This window comes from Babylonia areolata, chromosome 20 (genome assembly GCF_041734735.1).
Source record: "Babylonia areolata isolate BAREFJ2019XMU chromosome 20, ASM4173473v1, whole genome shotgun sequence".
In the NCBI taxonomy this organism is placed as follows: Eukaryota; Metazoa; Mollusca; class Gastropoda; order Neogastropoda; family Buccinidae; genus Babylonia; species Babylonia areolata.
In genome coordinates, this window is record NC_134895.1 from 3,181,277 (window position 1) to 3,196,276 (window position 15,000).

A 15,000-nucleotide genomic window follows, 5' to 3' on the forward strand; every position below is an offset into this window, starting at 1 on the left:
TGTGTGTGTGTGTGTGTGTGTGTGTGTAAAAAGTAAATAATTTCAGACCACACACACAAAGAAATGAAATCCACTGTATAGAAAAAAAAAATCAAGAGCAAACTGGAAACAAATCATCACACTAACCTCAACAGATTATGAACGTATGTGTCTTTGTGGTTCAGTTTAATAACTATCCGCATTACTTGATTTAAGACCACGCACGCACACACGATCATCATTATTGTTGTCAGGTCGCCGGGAGACCACAAACCAGAACTGAATGATGTTTAGCTTGGCATGACCATCCTGCTGTGTACGTCTTAGGTGTCTGCTTTGTAATACCAGTAGTGTGGGAGTGTCTGGCATCAGCAAGGCGTGTTGGTGTTGGTGTTTTGCGCGTCCGATTTGGGTCTTAAGTGTACGGGCCTAGTATTTCTCCGTGGACGATAATGATAATTAGTTAATAACAGTAACACTAGTTTTACACCACGCGCACTATGATACTTGATCCAGGCGGAAACGAACCCTCTCTGTGAAACTGGTACACACAGAGGGACTGTGAGCACAGGTGTGTTTTTCTTCAATGCGTGGTTGTCCTCCACGAGGGAGGCTCCTTGTGTGTTGGACTTGATTTCTTGGAAGCGACAGCCACTTTGTGCCAGAGGATATAATGTCTTAACCTAACTTCTGTATAGTTTTCTATGCTCTTGTGGCTTCCTTAATCCCCTGTCCAGAACAGTTCGTTGAACGTGGGAAAATTGTCTTCATGAAAAGCAGCCCACAGAATGCTGGAGGGAAACGCTTTAACCCTTGACTGCTGAAACTTTCTGAAATTAGACCACTGTAATTGTGGCCTGAAGAATCGGGTAGTTCCTGTGAAGTGTCAAGTAAATCCTGTGAAGTGTCAGGTAAATCCTGTGAAGTGGGTAATCCTGTTGAGTGTCAGGTAAATCCTGTAAAGTGTAATCATGTGGAGTGTCAGGTAAATTCTGTGAAGTGTCAGGTAAATCCTGTAAAGTGTAATCATGTGGAGTGTCAGGTAAATTCTGTGAAGTGTCAGGTGAATCCTGTAAAGTGTAATCATGTGGAGTGTCAGGTAAATCCTCTGAAGTGTCAGGTAAATCCTGTGAAGTGTAACCCTGTGGAGTGTCAGGTAAATCCTCTGAAGTGTCAGGTAAATCCTGTGAGGTGTAATCCTGTGGAGTGTCAGGTAAATCCTGTGAGGTGTAATCCTGTGGAGTGTCAGGTAAATCCTGTGAAGAGTAACCCTGTGGAGTGTCAGGTAAATCCTCTGAAGTGTCAGGTAAATCCTGTGAGGTGTAATCCTGTGGAGTGTCAGGTAAATCCTGTGAGGTGTAATAATCCTGTGGAGTGTCAGGTAAATCCTGTGAGGTGTAATCCCGTGAAGTGTCAGGTAAATCCTGTGGAGTGTTAGGTAAATCCTGTGAAGTGTCAATGTGTCAGGTAAATCCTGTGAAGTGTCAGTCTCTGAAGTGTCAGGTAAATCCTGTGAAGTGTTAGGTAAATCCTCTGAAGTGTCAGGTAAATCCTCCAGGGACAGACACAGGGTCACAAAACAGAACAGTTGCTGGCTGAAGTCAGAAGACGGACGTTCGTCAGTGTCAGTTTGTCAAGGAGGCGTCACTGCATTTGGACAAACTCATATTCGCTACACCACATCTGTTAAGCAGATGCCTAACCAACGTGCTTAGTCAGGCATCGAGTGTTTGCATATATATTTGTGTACCTATCCGATCCTTCAGAGGACGAACGTTCGTCAATTTCAGTTTCTCAAGAAGGTGTCACTGCGTTCGGACAAATCCATATACGCTACACACATCTGCCAAGCAGATGCCTGCTGACGAGCAGCGTAACCCAACGCGCTTAGTCAGGCCTTGAGGGAAAAAACAACAACAATGAATTAAAAAAAAATTTAAACAATTAAAAAATGATAAAACAATAATAGATAGATTAATGAATACATTAATAAATAGATAGGTAGATAGATAAATAGATAAATGGATAGATGGCTGGAATAAATTATGAGTGCAGGGATGACCACATCAGTTAGAGCGGCCATTAGCAGTTCCCTGTGGGTAACCGCCTCCCACCACCTTATAGTTGTTTTTTTTTCCTTTTTGACTCACTTGTGTAAACCCGGTGTTCGGTTGTCTCTGTGTGTGTGTGCGTGTGTGTGTGTGTGTGTCCGTGGTAAACTTTAACATTGACATTTTCTCTGCAAATACTTTGTCAGTTGACACCAAATTAGGCATAAAAGTAGGAAAAAAATCAGTTCTTTCCAGTCATCTTGTTTAAAACAATATTGCACCTCTGGGATGGGCACACACACAAAAAAATGGCCTAATTATATGCAAACTGCATTTACTGTTATATTTATATTTTTTGTATTCTCTAAACTTGGCACTTTGATCTGATATTCTGACCCAACAACAAGAGCAGTCATTATTATCATTTTTTGTTCAAACAGGAACTTCTTTTGCTAAGCATGATAGTTTTATTTATTTTTATGCAAACGTTTTGGTGCAGATGTTAAAAAAAGGGAAATTACTCTGTAATTAATGCTAGGGGACTTAATTCGCTTCAAACTGATCTTTCTCATCTTAAACATTACATTTTGAAATTATACTCAATACATAAAAAGCTTGGATTTTTTTTTTAAGTGTATCACAAGTGAGTCTTGAAGGCCTTGCCTCTCTTGTTTTTTATTTACTTGTCGCTTGCACTCTTCCAAGTCCGTTGCAACGATAGCCCACAAATTGGTCACTGAAGCGAACTTTGATCCTGATAGTGATCCTGATAATGGGGTGACGACGAACAACTAAAGGTGGGGCTGGCTGATTACAGTGGATCTGCTCGTTGTCGTGAAGGAAGACGTGGATAATCGTCGGAACTGTACGATCAACAAGTACCGTGGAAAAAAAAAATTACCGTGTGCCGGGTGATTCTGATTTAGAGTGAAGACCGGACCAGACTTTATTATCTTCCAGAGAATCCGTGGAGAGTTTATGTCCAAGTAGGGACTCTTGTGATACTGTGTGATAGGAGCAGCAACAACAACACCACCAACAAAAAGGTGTATCAGTGTGTATGCCGTCCGGAGTATGTCTTACGTATACAACAACCGTCGATATCGGTTTGGAAGGTATGTACACAGCTGATCCGTTTTTCTGTTCTTCAAAAGACACAGAGGGTTGGAAAATCAGAGTTTGATTTTAACACTTGCGAAAACAGCATGTTTTTAATGTACAGTTAAAAAGTAGAAAAATGTCTTTGGTCTCCTCTGCTGCAAATATAACAGTAAAAATCTAGAACATCATCCCGTTTGTGAAGGAGACATCAATGCAATACACTAGAAGAAATCCGGAATATCAACTTTTTCTTTGCATAAAGAAAAAGTGATTATTAGCACATATGTTCTGACACAAAGGTTCCTCACACGCATACGCACTCCCTAACGCCCACCCCCAAACACCTGCACAAACGTCTGCAACAAGTACACACACACACACACACACACACACACACACACACACACACACACACACAGAGAGAGAGAGAGAAAAGTACAAGAACTTGCAAAAAGACCTTGCGCACAGCCACGACTATCGTGATGATTATATCAATGATAACAAAATAATGATACTACTGCTACTTCGACGACCACTATTGCTATACTACTACTACTAATAATGCTAATAGTAACAAGAATATAGTAATGGTAATATAATAATAATAATATTTATGATAGTCAGTCGTGTCCGACTGTGACCATCCGAACAGCAGAGGAAGCAGCTGATGTCCCAACGAACTGGGCTAAAATTTAATTTATAGTGGAGAGTGTCTTGCCAAAGTTACACCCCCACTCTCACGGCCAAGAGGGTTTTTAGGACAGTCGGCGTTGGGATGGTTCCCAAAGGCCAACAAGCCCCCAAGGCTGCAGCACTAGGAGCCAGTGCAATTTTGCTTCCTAGTTTGATCGTCCTAGTCCTTCACAAAAGACGAAGCTGTAATTGCAGTGGAGAAACCATTTATCATACAGCTCTCACTTTGCTGTTGGCCCAACTGTAAGCTTCTGTAAATCTGTGATATAAACTGAGCGTTGGGCTCAATAACAATAACAATAATAATAATAAAGACAAGAAAAAAAAAAAAAACAAACCAACAACCAGAAACTCTCCCCGGTTCCAGAGAACGGCTGCAGGATATGAACGTGAACGCCTCGGGGTACCTGGACCCAGAGAAACGCCCTGACCGCTTCAAGCCGCTGGGAGGGGTGCACTGGCTGGACCAGAGAGAGAAGAAAAGCACTGAGCGAGTCAGACCCTACCACACCCTCTTCCTCTACGACAGGTATGTTGTGTGGGTGTGTGGGGGGGGAGGGCAGTGGGGGTTGGTGTGTGTGTGTGTGTGTGTGTGTGTGTGTGTAGGTGGCGTGAGGTGGTGTGTGTGTTTTGTTTTTTGTGTGTGTGTTGTGTGTGTGTTGTGTGTGTGTTGTGTGTGTGTGTGTGTGTGTGTGGGGGGGGTTGGGTGTTGTGTTTTGTCGTGGTGTGTGTGTGGGGGAGGGCAGTGGGTGTGTGTGTGTGTGTGTGTGTGTAGGTGGCGTGAGGTAGTGTGTGTGTTTTGTTTTCTGTGTGTGTGTTGTCTGTGTGTGTGTGTGTGTGTGTGTGTGGGGGGGGTTGGGTGTTGTGTTTTGTCGTGGTGTGTGTGCTGTTTGTATATGTGTGTGTGTGTTTGTTTGGGGCCGGGGGTGAGGGGGGGGGGGCGGATGGGGACGTGGTGTGTGTTGTGGTGTGTAAGTGTTTGTTGTGGGGGGCGGGGGAGTGGGGGGAGGGGCTTGGGTGTTGTGTTGTGTGTGTGTATGTGTGTGTGTTGTTTGTATGTGTCTGTGTGTGTGTTGTTTGTATGTGTGTGTGTGTGTGTTACTTTTATGCTGGAGTGGGGGTGCAAAGGGGTCGTTTGTTGTTTTGTCTTTCTCACGTTTTTATTTCTTCTTTTTTTTTCTCTCTCTCCATGTTCCCGTTTCTTTTTTTCTGTTTCTTTTTTTATCACTTGTTTGCTTCTTTCATTCTTTTTTCTTTCTTTTTTTTCACCCTTTCGGCAAACTGCATTTGCTTTATGTTTGTCGTTGTTTGGTTTATAACATTTCACAAACACATTACGGTTTTTTTTTCCATTCAGTTTGATCACAACGCGCTTCACATGATTTTACCTTTCTGTTTGTTCATGAATGCTTTGGATCGTGACGTGTTTTGTTTGTTTGTTGTTGTTGTTGTTTTTTATTGTAGAGGTCTGATTTCAGTTTCACTTACAAACCTGCTTGTTCAACATGTGCGCTTACAGTTTACCTATTGCGGCTTTCGTGGTCAGTTGGACCATGAACTGAACAAACAAATCTTGGATGGAATGATTTTGTTTCTGTGATTCCCCCCCACCCCCACCCCCCCCGTCATTCCTATTTATTTATTTATTTATTATTATTATTATTATTATTATTATTATTATTTTATCAGTTGTTGGCTTGGTAGAGTTTGTGTGTTCATGGATAAAAAAAATGACAAGTTGTTCGTGACAGTTCACGTTGTTGTTGATTTTTTGTGTGTTTTATTTAGCAGAATAGATTCTTTCTCTCTCTCTCTTGCTATATCTGTCTCTGCTTCTATCTGTGTGTGTGTGTGTGTGTGTGTGTGTGTGTGTGTGTGTGTGTGTGTGTCACTCTCTCTCTCTCTCACACACACACACACTGTGTCAAATGGTGTTTCTTGAAATACACTGAGTTTTCCTTGTTGCAGAGAAGGGCAAAGGTAATATACTATTTTTTTTCACACATTTGTAGTCCACGAGGATTTCTTTCCATACCACTTCACAGAGTTTCTTCCAGATACCTCCTTACCTCTTTCTCCCCCCCCCCCCTTCACACCCCCCCCCCCCCCCTCCTTCTCCCCCTCCCCCCACTCCACTCACTCTTTTTTCCACAATGTTTTATTCAAAGGTTTATGTATACAATTTTTTTAAATATTCATTTGAACATCGGGTAGTTCGAACAATGCATTGCCCTGGATATTAATCAGTCCACATCAAACTTCATGCAGGTTTGGCAATAGATATCCATTCAAACATTGGTCCATGCGGTATCACAATGTTTAACAGTTTATGGAACACAATAGCAATGCAGGCAGAACATAATTATTCATTTATAGACCCCATGTGAAATTATCATGCCGAGCCTACAAACAAAACGCTCCTTTTTATTTATGTTTATTTATTTGTTTGTTTGATTGCTTGATTATTTATTCATTCATTTATCATTAATTCATGTGTCTAAAATGTTTGTTTGTTTATTTATTTATTTATTTTCGGTAAAAGCATCTTGTAAGGTCTTTTTTTTTCTCATAGGAACTGAAGAGTTGTTCATCTCTGTATGTTTTTTTTTCGCGTTCATATTGCTCTCTCTCTCTCTCTCTCTCTCTCTCTCTCTCTCTCTCTCTCTCTCTCTCATGTGATGACAAATGTAAATGAACATTTTTTTCGTTTACTTATTCGCAGTCTAAGATCCCCTACTAGAGTGAACAGGCTATCAATAAATCAATATATAACCAGTGAACCTTTCCACAAACCCATTTTCATTCCGTTTCACTTCTCAAACTACGATGGCTCAGTGGTTAAAACGTCTGCCAGAAAAAAAGTGACTTAGTCCTGAAGTGGCGACCACCCTGGAGGCACGGGTTCGAACCTGCTGAGGACAAGGGGAAAAAAAGAAGAAAAAAAAAAAAAAAAGGCGGCAATACAAGGCCATTCAGGAGTCATGGCCTTGGTGCGGCCTGACCCCCTTAGAGTCTAAGGAGTTAAGGGCCGAAACACTTGACTGAGGGGGGCTTCTTCTCTGAAGACCTTGTACTGTCCAGCTCTCCCTAGAGTTTCTTATCACTTATCACTGTTCTATAGATTTTGTTCTGCATGGTTTGTGTTGTGTATTTCATCACTAGTTGCTGTTTATTAATTTGGTATCCACATTGAAATTTGAGCTTCTCTTCCCGTCTGTCCGTCTGTCTTTCTCTCTCTCTCTCGTCGTCATATAATGTTTCTTTACTTATATGTCGCATGTTCCTTGTTACAGAGAAGTAGAACCGAAGAGGTAATATATATATGAGAGAGATAGATTTTCTGTATTGTCCACGTTGCATGTTTACGTGTTGTCTTCAAAATGAGTTATTCGATCTTTTCTGCCTCTTTCTAATAGGTCTTTAATTAAGATATTAAATGATGTGAGAAATCCCAAAACTACGATAGGATTTTAAACAAAAATTAACACCCCCCCCCCACACCGCTCCATCTCTGTCTCTCTGTTTGTCTGTCTGTTTGTCTCTCTCTCCATTTCTTTGAGTTTAGCAACATATTTTGCATGCATGCAGTTGCAGTGTTTCCAGTATTTTGCTATTTTTTATGCTTTGAAAATAATTGGCTGAAGAACAGTTGTGCATTATTCGTGTTGGTGTTAGAATATTATGTAAATTCCTCTGTCTCCTTGTGAAAATATCTTTATTGGCAATGACAAATACATACTCCAAGTGTTAATTGCCCACGTCCCCCCCCCCCGCAGCCCCCCGCTCCCCTCACCCTCTGTGTCTTGGTTCTTTCTTCTTTGATTCTCTTTTTTTACTCACATTGCACGGGTGTCATTATCAGTTACAAAGACGTCGATACCAGTGGAATTCCTTCAACAGGCTTGTTTCCATTCGTTTTCAATTTTCCTTGATAAAACGTGATCAGTTTGTGTTCTGTTCTCTGTTTAATAACATGATTATACATATACATATAGAAATGTTTTACAATTGGTACAATTGGTATCAGTTTTAAATTTATCACCATACCCCTCCCACTTCTCTTGCCCCATTTACGAAAAAGTATGAAAAAATATTTCCTGTGTCTGTCGCTCTCCCTCTCTCCCGACCCCCCAAACACACACACACACACACACACACACACACACACACACACACACACACCTCCCACACCACCCTCCCCCCTCCCCCGCACACAACGATACCAATTTAGCAATTTCGCCTATTCTGATAGGTGTGGGATTCCAGCAGACACGTTTTCACGTAGAAGCAGACAGTTTCCAGATCCACGATCGTCTCCCCTCCCGCTGACGGGCTCTGTAGCCGAGTGGTTAAAGCGTTGGACTTTCAATCTGAGGTTCCCGGGTTCGAATCTCGGTGACGGCGCCTGGTGGGTAAAGGGTGGAGATTTGTCCGATCTCCCAGGTCAACATATGTGCAGACCTGCTAGTGCCTGAACCCCCTTCGTGTGTATACGCAAGCAGTATATCAAATACGCAAGTTAAAGATCCCGTAATCCATGTCAGCGTTCGGTGGGTTGTGGAAACAAGAACATACCCAGCATGCACACCCCCGAAAACGGAGTATGGCTGCCTACATGGCGGGGTAAAAACGGTCATGCACGTAAAAGCCCACTCGTGTACATTCGACTGAACGTGGGAGTTGCAGCTCACGAACGAAGAAGAAGAAGAAGAAGGAGATATCTCTCCCGCTGTCCTCTCCGTTTCTCTTTCCTGTGCTGTTGTTGATGCTTACGTGAAAACCTACACTTACCATAACCGTCAGCGTATTTGTGTATGTATACTGAGAGGGTTTGCACTGCTTCAAAAGACGTATGAGGGAAGAAGAAGTTGGGAGTTAGAAGTGATGATACTGATACTGGCCTGAGTTAGAAGTGATGGTACTGATACTGGCCTGAGTTAGAAGTGATGATACTGATACTGGCCTGAGTTAGACGTGATGATACTGATACTGGCCTGAGTTAGAAGTAATGATACTGATACTGGCCTGAGTTAGAAGTGATGATACTGATACTGGCCTGAGTTAGAAGTGATGATACTGATACTGGCCTGAGTTAGAAGTGATGATACTGATACTGGCCTGAGTTAGAAGTGATGATACTGGCCTGAGTTAGAAGTGACGATACTGATACTGGCCTGAGTTAGAAGTGATGATACTGATACTGGCCTGAGTTAGAAGTGATGATACTGGCCTGAGTTAGAAGTGATGATACTGGCCTGAGTTAGAAGTGACGATACTGATACTGGCCTGAGTTAGAAGTGATGATACTGGCCTGAGTTAGAAGTGACGATACTGATACTGGCCTGAGTTAGAAGTGATGATACTGGCCTGAGTTAGAAGTGATGATACTGGCCTGAGTTAGAAGTGACGATACTGGCCTGAGTTAGAAGTGACGATACTGATACTGGCCTGAGTTAGAAGTGATGATACTGGCCTGAGTTAGAAGTGATGATACTGATACTGGCCTGAGTTAGAAGAGATGATACTGATACTGGCCTGAGTTAGAAGTGATGATACTGGCCTGAGTTAGAAGTGACGATACTGATACTGGCCTGAGTTAGAAGTGATGATACTGATACTGGCCTGAGTTAGAAGTGATGATACTGGCCTGAGTTAGAAGTGACGATACTGGCCTGAGTTAGAAGTGACGATACTGATACTGGCCTGAGTTAGAAGTGATGATACTGATACTGGCCTGAGTTAGAAGTGACGATACTGATACTGGCCTGAGTTAGAAGTGACGATACTGATACTGGCCTGAGTTAGAAGTGATAATACTGGCCTGAGTTAGAAGTGACGATACTGATACTGGCCTGAGTTAGAAGTGATGATACTGGCCTGAGTTAGAAGTGATGATACTGGCCTGAGTTAGAAGTGACGATACTGATACTGGCCTGAGTTAGACGTGATGATACTGGCCTGAGTTAGAAGTGACGATACTGATACTGGCCTGAGTTAGACGTGATGATACTGGCCTGAGTTAGAAGTGACGATACTGATACTGGCCTGAGTTAGAAGTGATGATACTGATACTGGCCTGAGTTAGACGTGATGATACTGGCCTGAGTATTGATGTCTGCACGCACTCACGCGTTACACTCAGCGATTTCTTTCTTTATTATTTTCTGCTTCGTCTTTTTTTTTTTCTTCTTTTTTTTTTTTTTTTTTTCTCTCCAGTTGTATATGCCTACGTGTGTGTTACGCCATGTCATGCGAGACTGTAGTCAGTTCTGCCTGCGATGGCCCTTGCGGTCATCCAGGCGAATGAAAACTCGAAGCTGGATGAAAAAAAGAGAGAGAGAGAGAGAGAGAGAGAGAGAGAGAGAGAGAGAGAGAGAGAAAGTTGTGTGTTTTTTAAACTCCTCATACCCGCACTGCCCGTGGAAAAAAAACAACACTAAAAATGACGAACAAAAACACAAAAACCACAACAAAACCCGAAAGGGGAAAGATTCAGTATTTGACCCTGCAATTTGCTGATTTGGCCGACCAGCAGAAGACACATACCGATTCTGGGCGGGTGCTGTGACGCCACAGGATAACCCCACCTCCAAGTTAACCCACATGGAGTCATTTCAGGAAGGTTCGAAATGAACGCAGTGTTTTTTATTTTTTTTTTTAATTTATATATTTATCTTTTTTTCTTTTTTTTTTTTAGCATGGTAATCATTTTGGGGCAGTGCCGCTGACCCCGAAATAAGTCAGTCTTTTAGGGGACATGTGGTGGAGTCATTATTGTATTTGTATCACCCTTTTTTGTCACAGCAGATTTCTCTATGTGAAATTCGGGCTGCTCTCCCCAATCATGGAGAGCGCGTCGCTACACTGAGATCGACCTCACCCCCACACCCCCCTCTTTTTTTTTGTTCCTGCCTGCAGTTGTTTTTTGTTGTTGTTTTTTTAAAATGCTTTCCTATCGAAGTGGATTGTTCTACAGAATTTTGCCAGGAACAACCCATTTGTTGCCATGGGTTCTTTTACGTGCGCTAAGTACATGCTGCACACGGGTTGAAGGGAGGGGGCGGGGGACCGATCACAACCATGATGCCATATGTGGAGTGATGGCCTAGAGGCCAACACCTCTTCACTTGACAAAGAGCTTATGACTCGAAACGTCGCTTTTATCTTCATCTTAAGGTTCCTTTGATTTTAAACCATCTTTTATTATGTTTAACTGTCACAGAAAGTTCTTAAATCCAAAACCCAGATCACTTCTTCACCAAACAATCGAAGGCCATGTCACTGTCACGGAAATTAACACTCAAATCCACTCGTTCAAAGTCAATAGAGGGGAAACACATAACTCTCGTCTTAAAACATACAACAGATATCCAGTCAAATCCCCGCAAATCTTCCTGTTCCAAGAACCATCAGTCTGGCCGTCCATTCAAGGGTGATCCCCCTTTGACATGGCGCTGTATGTAGGTCACGTGTCGAGCAGACGTCACCCGATCGTAAGGCGGCCGCCCCTCCCGTGACTCGCTTAAAGCGTGTCCGCAGGGGCCAGAAGGGGAGCGAACCCCAGCCCCCAGCAGACCCCCGGGGTGTTTCGTTACGGGTCGAGGCGGAGTCGGCGCCCATGGGGCCCCTGGTCCTTCGACAGCGGCGTCTGATGGGGGATAACCCTGCCGGTATCCAGTATCATCCGGCGTAAGCTTTTTTTTTTTTTTTTTTTGTTTTGTTGATAAATATTTTCCAGTAGTGTTGGTTTATTTGCAGGTAGCTTTTAACCTCTAAGTCAGTAGTGCTTGACTTCTGTATGAATGTACCAGTGTTGTCTAAGCGCTGTGTCATTAACCTCAGCTCCTTTCGTTTAGTCTGTATTGTCTGTATTCCTCAACTGGATTTTGAGTGAGGGTTTTTCCTGTAGCTATGTAGCTACCCAAGAATAAAATAATTCCCTCAGCTTTTGTTAGTCCTCAGCTGATTTCTGAAAGTTCTGTATAATATACACTCAGATAAGTTATGTTCCATTGGTTTGTTTGTCCTCAACTGAATTCTGAAAGTGCTGCATGATTATGCCCTCAGATATGTTTCATTAGTTTTGTTAGTCCTCAAGTAATTCTAAAAGATTCTTACAGATCAGGGCTCCCACTTTTCCGCAAAATTAGAATTAGATTCAGCGAAACCAAATTTCCACGAAAAAAAACAAAAAAGCCAACACCCCTGAGAAGTGCTAGTATGAATCAAAGCCTTTTTCATCGTGTCAGATCTGTAGATGTAAGAATGCAGGTGCTCTGTGTGAACTGAAGATTTAAGATAATGGCAGTAAAGTTCTATAAACGTGCTCCGATCTGCGTCAGACTGCACCATTCTGAATGTAGAGTTCAAAATGTTTCCGGAGGAGAATACCCCCAGGATCCACCTAGAATTTCAGGGATTAAAAAAAAAAAAATTATTGTTCTCAGTGGCGGCCCTGATATATTCCCTCATTTATGTTCTCTCAGTCTTGTAGCCATCATCTGATATCAGAGGATTCTGTATTCTCTTAGCTCTGTGTTTCCCACTGCTTTATATTCAACTGATTTGGGGAGTTGTGTTTGTTGAGCTCAGTGCTCTGTCCGCTTGACACTCCCCAACACAGCTGAGTGGGCTCTGTGACACATCAGCTCTGAACGTTTCCATGGCATGTGCTCTTTAAATAGACCGCTGGAGAATTCCGCGGCCATCTTGGATCTTGCGCATGCGCATCTAACTTTTACTCCAAACTCGTGCAGAGACACAAGCAGCAAAACATGTGCTTCCCTCCATTTCTTCAGTTGATTGCCTCCATTGCTACAACCAAACTGAGGTCAATGAAGTGCCTACTCGTATGCACACACAAAAAGAGCAAAAAATCTGGAATAAAAAAAGAAGCCTGCTGTTTTGCACGTTCTGCCTCTGTCTGTCGCCTTTGTTGTTCGAAATTTCCGAGAGCCAATCAACTGCGAGAGCACAGATCATGTGACCGGTATCTTCAAGTCATGTCAGCACGGAACTCTCCAGCGGCCTATTTCTTCCAGCTTACCCCGGCCCGACCTACCAACCCCCCACCCCCGACTGCAGTGCTGATCCTGTTCTCAGGCACTACCAGTGGCATAGTCTGTACAGCCAGGCCTAATAATAGGAAGGTACGCTACATGGTTTTTTTTATTTTAATTTTATTTTTTTATCTGTTGTTCCTGCTAATTGCTTGAGCTTGTTTTGGAAACTGTGCCCCAACTCACCACCATCCCCACCACCTCACCCTAACCCCCCCCTTGCCTCAATCCACCATCACCACCCCCTCACCTCAACCCACCATCACCACCCCCTCACCTCAACCCACCATCACCACCCCCTCACCCCAACCCACCATCACCACCCCTCACCCCAACCCACCACCATCACCACCTCCTCACCCCAACCCACCACCACCACCCCCTCACCTCAACCCACCATCACCACCACCCCCTCACCCCAACCCACCACCATCACCACCCCCTCACCTCAACCCACCACCATCACCACCTCCTCACCCCAACCCACCACCACCACCCCCTCACCTCAACCCACCATCACCACCACCCCCTCACCCCAACCCACCACCACCACCACCCCCTCACCCCAACCCACCATCACCATCCCCTCACCTCAACCCACCACCACCACCACCCCTACCCTCTCCTTGAAAAGAAAAATAATGTCAGTGTGGCACTGAACCAGAATCAGAGACAGATTTCACCCCTGTGACAGCACACACACACACACACACACACACACACATATTTACACACACACACACACACACACACACACACACACACACACACACACACACACACACATTCTCTCTCTCTCTTTCTCTCTCTCACACTCTCCCTCTCTCTCTCTCTCTCTCTCTCTCACTCTCCCTCTCTCTCCCTCTCTCTCTCCTCCCTCTCTCTCTCTCTCTCTCTCTCTCTCTAATGACACAGCTGACGACGTTCCTACAAACCTGATGACCCTCTCTCTCTCTCTCTCTCCCTCTCTCTCTCTCTCCCTCTCCCTCTCTCTCTCTAATGACACAGCTGACGACGTTCCTACAAACCTGAAGACCCTTTGATTTGTCGTCTTGATGTGCTGACGTACGGCAACTTAGCGACGGCGTCTGTTTGGGGGACCTCATGTTTGAACTACCGTCGCTTTGCGCTTTGACAGATAGTGAAAGGGGGCAGAGAAAGCTTTGATCAAAGCGCCTTGCATATGTAAAGAAACGTGTCGTGTGTGTGTGTGTGTGTGTGTGTGTGTGTGTGTGTGTGTGTGTGTGTGTGAGAGAGAGAGAGAGAGAGAGAGAGAGAGACTGTGTGTGAGAGAGAAAGAGAGAGAGAGAGGGGGGAGAGAGAGAGAGACTCTCTCTCTCTCTGTGTGTGAGTGTCTGTGTGTTTCTGTGTCTGTGATTATGGGTCTTCAGGTGGGTGTAGCGTCATGCAAGGGAGGTAAACTGGAGATGGGGGTGGGAGAGGATGGGTGTGGTGTTTCACCACCCTTACCCTAACCCCTACCCTTACACACACACACACACACACACACACACACACACACACACCACCTCTGTCATGAGTCATTGTCAGTGCCTGAACCCCCCTCTCCATAAGTATGCAGTTCAATCAAATTACACGCCTTGAAGATTCCGTGATGCGTGTCCGTGTTCAGTGGGGTTTCGGGACAACCCGAACACAAACGAAGCATTCTTCATCACCGCCGAGAACGGAATATGGCTGCCTAAACGACTGGGCTAAAACCGGTTGCGCACGTGTAAAGACCATTGGCGAAGGGGAATGAAGAATAATTATATCGAATTCAGTCACTCGATGTGCATGTGACATGGCGTAACACAGATTTTACTCTTTCATATTAGAAGTGACTTTGGTGGTACTTGCAACAGCCCTAGCTGTAGTAATAGTAGTAGTGGTGGTGGTAGTAGTAGTAGTTGTTGTATACTTGTTTTGAGACTAATCTCTATGTGTTATTGTTGTCATTATTGTTGTTTATGTTACTTATGTTACCCTTTTTCTGCTTGTTTAACAGCAGTAATAAAAGTCATTTAAAAAAGCTTTCTTTTAAAATTCTTTCTACACAATATTGCTGTGGACTGCTACAGTATTGTCTGCTTCTGTGTGAGTGCCTGTGCTTGTGA

General features: G+C 43.7%; 1 protein-coding gene across 8 annotated transcripts in view; it reads left to right on the forward strand.

Annotated features, from left to right (window-relative positions):
• LOC143294858 (uncharacterized) overlaps positions 1 to 15,000 on the forward strand; it is a 64,744-nt gene that overhangs the window by 24,316 nt on the left and 25,428 nt on the right. For 4 of the 8 annotated variants that reach the window (XM_076606372.1, XM_076606374.1, XM_076606373.1 and 1 more), the window contains exons 4-5: positions 4,192 to 4,353; positions 11,289 to 11,513. In XM_076606372.1, the coding sequence (XP_076462487.1) occupies positions 4,192 to 4,353; positions 11,289 to 11,513 (387 nt within the window). Of the gene's footprint in view, positions 1 to 4,191; positions 4,354 to 5,792; positions 5,805 to 7,117; positions 7,136 to 11,288; positions 11,514 to 15,000 lie in introns of all 8 variants that reach the window. The other 4 variants (XM_076606376.1, XM_076606375.1, XM_076606377.1 and 1 more) reach the window with 4 other exon arrangements.